Source organism: Nicotiana sylvestris, chromosome 5 (genome assembly GCF_000393655.2).
Source record: "Nicotiana sylvestris chromosome 5, ASM39365v2, whole genome shotgun sequence".
Taxonomy (NCBI): domain Eukaryota; kingdom Viridiplantae; phylum Streptophyta; class Magnoliopsida; order Solanales; family Solanaceae; genus Nicotiana; species Nicotiana sylvestris.
Window position 1 is genome coordinate 160,989,120 of NC_091061.1, and position 6,810 is coordinate 160,995,929.

Here is a 6,810-nt window from a genome sequence, read left to right on the forward strand (position 1 = left end):
CTCTGATCTGAAGATGCGGAGGGTGCGCGCCAACGTTGCTAACGCTACCACAGCAGCCAATCTAGCTCTCTCAACTCACTCCAACTCCGCAGCTTTGGCAACCAACTCATCCCTTAAGCCAATAACCACAGTTGCGCTCTGCTCAAGCTCGGCCCATAAAGACGTCATCTGAGCTTGGAGATCGAGGCACTCCGCCACGAACCCATTTCTCACATCGAGCTCATCATTCTTGGCCCTTAACGTCTCCTCAAGCTCACTGCACCTGTCAATAATCCTCATGAGCTCGTCATCCTTCTCCTTCAACTCGTCATCCTTTGCCTTTAACTCCTCATTCTTCTGCCTCAGATCGCCACGGAGGGTTGGAAACAGAGCGTCCTCACCAAGCATACGAACCAGGGCTTTGTGTTTGGTACGGTACTCTCTGTACTTTGACTCTATCTTCTTATAGATTCTCGTCCTCTTGTCCTCCCGACGGGCACTCTCAATCTCTAAGATGAGGGTCTGATAAACAGACGTAGAAAGGTCAGCAAAGACAAATAACTTGAAAGGAAGAAATCAAAATGATAAAAAAGGACTTACTCGCAGGGCCATCCCAGAAATGCCTAATGACAGGTCCTCATCCTTCAGCGTCTGCAAGGTCCTGTTCTCGGGCTCTGCGTATAAAGGGGCCAAAGCTGGAACCACGCTCTTCGAGTTGACTAACAAGTTAAAATCCACGGGGATGACAATATTTCGAGTGGACCCCTCGGTCTTCACCTCCACTCGAGTGAATCTCCCCTCGAAAGTCCGCACCTCCTTGGGGTCGATATCAGAACCAGACACGTCATCCTCCACGACAGCCGTTTTTCCTCTACTACTGACAGATGATGAGCCAACCTCAGCTGCCCTTGGTGTTTACATTTCCGCAGCTGCCTCCGTCATCTCCAACGGCCTAGCTTCCGCGGCGATCTCCGGCGGGGGAGCAGTCCCCTTGGTGGAAGTGCATGTTGCCTCTATATCCACGGTCATGACCCATTCGAGTATGACCACGGCCTCCACTTGTCGTCTTTTCAATGGCGTTGTTTCCTCCTCTCTAGTGGAAGATTCATCCACTAAATAAACCACTAGGCAAGCTGGGATCTCTATTGACGGGGTGGCTGTCTGACGACCAAGCTCCCTTAATACTGGAGTCTGGGAAAAATTATTCCGCATAGACTCGGCCAACACGAAATGCATCCCTACCGAAGCAACCACCTGACGAAACCCGGGGACGGGAGCTTTCACCTTCTTAGAAGTTCTCTGACCTAGCATTAAAGGAAAACTGTAAAACGACAAAAAGACATGCACCACGGCAAAAGTGAAATAGTTATAAGGGCGAAACCCGACTTATCGGTCTAGGGCTTGATCCCGAATCTCTTGTTAAAGGACGTCCAGTCACGGATACCTATGGTGTGAGGCAAAATGCAGGCCACCCAATTACTGATATCGGCGACCAAAGATGGGGGACGCCTCTCAGCTACAAAATAAAAATGATGTTACTAGTCACGAATCACGAAGAGAAGAGAAGAACATACTCCAAATAACGATACTCACGAGCAAAATTACATTGCTTAGGAAAGTCATTGGGGTTCGCCACCACGTGCTCGGTATTAACAAAGAAATAATGGGCCCAGAACTGCGGTTTGTCCTATCATCCATCCCGGCCACCAACCCTTTGGTTCTACGATGGCAGAGGTGAATCATCATACCTCTATGGAAGCTCGGCCCAAAAAAATACAGAAGATGGCGGATAGAGACTTCGTAGCAGGCGAGCTCCGAAACTTTGCCAACATGAGAAAAATCTTGTAAAGGTAGGGAGAGAATTGTGCCGGGCAAACACGGTAGTAACAGAAAAACTCCTCCGCCAACGGAGAAGAGGAAGAGAATATCCTATATGGAATGGGTAGGCATAAAAAGCACAATACCTAGGACTGTGAACTTGAATCACGTCGTCTCCGGCCGGAACCAAGTCAACGTGGGCTAGAATGTCGTACTTGGCCCTAAGGGAGGCAAGGTGCTTTGCTTCCATCTCTGACTTCACAGACTCTGGTTCAAGGGTGGGTTCCTTAGAGAATTCAGACCTGGAAGCAGGGTTACGAGGAATAATCTTCTCCATAGTGGGAAAGATTTCATCCTCTACCACCGCTGATTCTCCGCCACCAAAAGGCATGGCCACCGATAATGGAGTAGGATCGGAAACTATCTCAGTGTTGGGGGTTGCGGTAGCCATTTTTCGATGATATGTATGTGAAGAGACAGAAAAAAAAAGGGTGGCAATGGCAGCAGTTACAGGAAGCACGAACACAAGAAGGAGAAAAGGAAGCAAATGCAGGGTTAAAGAAACTAGAAGAGTGCAAAAGTTTCTTTGAGAAATTTCCCCCTCTTTATTTATAGACCTCAGGGGTGCTCGAATCGATGCGAGTAACCGCCAGTGGCCCTAGAATCGAAACGACAGGGACTCGAGGAACGAGGCAACGCATCAGGAAGATGTGCAATGATGACGCATGTATTGTGACGCCATCTTATACCAACCCCATGACCCACGAATCTCAAAAGTACACGTCATTGCTTCGGCAACGAACACCTCCACTCGATCTCCACGCCAAAAATTTCTTCACAAATCGCCGACTAAAAAAGTCACTCATCGGGGCCGACCAGAAGGCGACCCCGACAAGCAGAGGGACTAACTGTATAGGTCAAAATCTTGCTGAGGAAGTTGAGCGTGGAAAGATCGTATGGTGAAAAGATTGTATTCCGAGTTTGGCAGATAGGACAAGGTCGACCAAAGCCCAACAACGAGCGGTCGCTAAGCGAGCCGTAAAGGTCGAGGTCGAATAGCGAAGAATAGGAATAACAGCTAGTGTGGTCTTGGAACTAGTGACATGAATATTCTCCTGGATATTCCCTTTGTTGTACTTTTTAGGGTTTTTAGAGAATATCCCATATAAATAGAAGGGGAGGGAGAAGAAAAAGGGGCACGTGAGATTGAATTTGAGAAAACTATTGTAAGAAGTTAACCATTGAGAGAAAACACAAAGTATACCTTTCCATAGTGATTGATTTCATCGATTATTCTTCTTTTCCACTCACATGATCCAAGAAAACATTACTCATATTCTTGGTGATTGCCACATTTCGTTGTCAGAAGGGAGAATCTTCCACATCATTTGATATTTGAGTGAATTGTTCTTACTGTTTACATTTATTGTCATTTCTCATATTTATTGCTCATTATTCATTCTTCATTTACTCCTTAAAATGTGCATTTAATAACTGAATATACGGTTATAAGCATTTGGTAAATGGTGTCACCCAAACTCTAAACTAGATCTAGGAATTATTATGCTTGACTAGGATTTACCTTTCATCTCAGTTATCATTAAATTAGTTTAACAAAGAGTAGTATACTTTTTGGTCAAACAGTTCTATTCATGAATATCAAGTGAAAAAATTAAACTATTGCACTAACAGTGTAAAGATTCTTTTACATTATCAATGCATTTTAACAAATTACATTAAATTATTTACTTTATTTTCTAGATTGTTATATCAGACTTGCAATGAATAGTTACATATATAAAATAACTATACAATGCTAGTGCCTTCAAGTTAATGAAAGAAGAATTAACCTAAATATCCTCTCACACAATAGTTAAATTAAAAATAAGCGACGGATATATATATATATATAATCGATGTATTATCAATGAAACAATGAATCTGACCGGCTATTCGATCATGTAAAAACACTTAATGCAACTCTTATCATTAATAATAATCAACATAATCATCACAATTATCATAAGATGAGACAAAGTCTCTAGTTTTGAAATATTGGGGAATATGAGGTGGGGTAGTACATCTCAAGAGTGCCCAATTCACACCATCAAAGAAAGGATGTTGTTTGATTGTTGTGGCCCCCATTGTGGACCCCATTCTCATGGTAGGGTCCTTAACCAAAAGTTGGGTGATCAAGTCCTTAGCCGTGGTTGGAACCATTGGTTCCTTAGGGAACTCAAAGGGTCGAGCCACAATGTTTGAAAGGGTGAATTCATTGTCAAGTCCTCTAAAAGGCGTCACACCATATAGCAATTCATATATGAAAATCCCTAGTGTCCACCAATCCACTGCATTGCCATGGCCTTCCCCTGATACAATTTCTGGGGCCAAGTACTCGTGGGTCCCAACAAATGACATTGATCGTGCCTCGATTGGCTCTGCTACCATCCTGAACCGCCGTCGAATCGTTCTTCTTCTTCTTTGCCTGTGTTTAGAGTACAAGCACGAGACATGTGGCACGATACAATTTGGCAGAATGCACGACGAAGAATTATATGGAGGTGAATTATTGGAGGATTGATCATTTGAATTATGATCTAATTTTGGACTTCTTTCTTGAACAAGCTGAGGCATTACTGTTGAATCGTCACATTTTAATGAGAGATCAAAATCAGTTAACATAATATGACCATCTGATCTTACTAACACATTTTCAGGCTTTAAATCACGATAAATTATCCCCATCATGTGTAAATACTCTAAAGCAACCACCACTTCTGATGTGTAGAACCTGTTACATCAAATAGACAAACTCACATGTTACATTAATTAGTCAAGAATAAATTTCAGCTAATACTAGAAAGCACATAATAATAGGACACATTAAATATCATGTTATATTAAAATCTATTTCCATATTATCTTAGAATTCTACCAAAGTGGTCCATAGGCAAACTGGACAAACATTCACATTGACTACTACGTCAATCATTCAGGACATAAGTTGATAAAATATAGTTGAAATAATTAATTGTAGAGGAAAAATCAATGAGTACGGTGGCCGGAATGGATAGAATTCCTCCAGACTTAATCAGAATTTTAGGAGTTCGAGTCCTAGAAATAAAGAATTAATTAACCGATAAAATAGCGTTTCTCCATTTTTTTTGTTTGGTTTACCATCCGTTGTATTGTATAGTACCTTCTTTAGGATCCAACTAAATCTATATTCGCGCAGGAAAATCACATACTAAGAATAAAGCGCTAACTAATAAAAGCGACTTAATAGCCAAGCTCTAACCCAAAATCTCTGGTAATTATGGATGAAGATGTGCGCTCTTACACACTCAACAACCCTTGGTAGCGCTTCTCCATTTTAACATGCCTATGTGACACGTATCTAAATTAATCGGTATAGTAGGTTTCGGATAACAGATGGGGCAGTCCGGTGCACTAAGCTCCCACTATGCGCGGGATCTAGAGACCACAAGGGTCTGTATCGGATAACAGATGGTTAAACAAAAAAGACGTAATGGTAGAGGAGAACGAAGTACTAACCGGACGGCGGCTTCATCAAATCTTTTTTCCGGCTGCCGTTGCCGGAGAACATGAAGATCACCACCAGGACAAAATTCAGTCAACAAAAGAGACCATTTATCAGTGTCCAACGTTGTATAAAGGGTAGGCAAAAAAGGGTGGTCCAACATTTCCAATATTTCTCTTTCTGTCTTAGCTCTACCTTCTTTACTCCTAGTAACCAATTCTTCCTTATCCATCACTTTAGCTGCAAATAAACACCCTTTATTTCCCTTTAATTCAACAAGATAAACAGAACCAATGTCACCACTCCCAACTTTTTGAATGAAGCTAAAATCATCAAGGCTCAAACTCGCGACTTCTGTCTGGACACGACGCATGGCGTTCCAACATGGATCGTTAGACGTTGCATGGGGCTTTATGGAGTATGAAATGGAAGTATGAGCATTGTATATGGTTGTTTCCACCTCCGAGTTCACGCTAAGACGGACTTCTTCCACCTCTAACGTGGCGGAGCTAATGGTTGGAGATGGCGACAAGTCAGTGTCCTCGTGGACCAGAGATGTTAACATGGTTTTACAAAAGAAGAAGAGAAAATAATGAAGGTGATAAGATGGTGGAAGTATTGTTTGGTGAGTTATAATGGAGGGGAGAATGGAAAATATTTCATTCTGTTTTGATGGGTAGGAGAAGGATCAAAGAAATGTAGATTTTTGGGCCGGCAAAATGGTTGTGGGTCAATCGTGCCGGCTGTTGGAGAGAGTCCGGGCCCATATTCATGGCCCAAACAGTTTATTACTATATATTGGCCATAATTTATGAGTATGATATTTTTGTGTTATATTAGATTAGTATTCTGGTATCTCTTTGGTGGCATATTGACCATTAGTTTAATTATGTATATCTGAGCCATCTCAGCTGTAGATATTGAAAGTGACAGATATTAAAAACAATTTACCTATATTGTTCTTAGGGAATATAATGACATCCTTTAGGGTTCTTATAAAAAGGCAGCCTGGTGCACTAAGCTCCTGTTATACGTGGAGTCCGGGGAAGAATCAGACCGCAAGGATTTATTGTACGCAGCCCTAAGGCTGTTTCCACGGCTCGCCTATAGGGTTCTTATGGAAAAAACTTATTTGCATTTGATGTGCAAATAAATGCAAAACACATTTGTGACTTTTATGATTAAATTTTTTGGAAATAAACACCGGTGTGGGTAAATATTTCTAAGTCCCTTTATGTTTGCTAGTTTGTCTTATGGCGTATGCAAGTTTTATGTCACGACCCAAACTGGAGGGTCATGACTAGCACCCGACCATACTTGTCGAGCACCAATGTACATTTTATCTAATCTTTTTTTATTATCTTTTAGGGTTGACGAGATCAATATAAATGGTAGACCTGAATCATGGACAACCAGCAATAAAATATGATGGCATGAACATATATAGCAGGGGATGACCAGACAATCAAGAA

At 41.9% G+C, this 6,810-nt stretch overlaps 1 protein-coding gene across 1 annotated transcript; it reads right to left on the bottom strand.

Annotated features, from left to right (window-relative positions):
- Window positions 1-3,757: 3,757 nt before the first annotated feature.
- Window positions 3,758-5,997, bottom strand: LOC104214345 (protein kinase G11A-like). The gene is made up of 2 exons (XM_009763999.2): window positions 5,353-5,997; window positions 3,758-4,588 (listed from the first exon to the last, which is right to left on the bottom strand). Exons 1-2 carry the CDS (start codon window positions 5,901-5,903, stop codon window positions 3,787-3,789), a joined length of 1,353 nt encoding a protein of 450 aa, XP_009762301.1. The 5' UTR covers window positions 5,904-5,997; the 3' UTR covers window positions 3,758-3,786.
- Window positions 5,998-6,810: the final 813 nt, after the last annotated feature.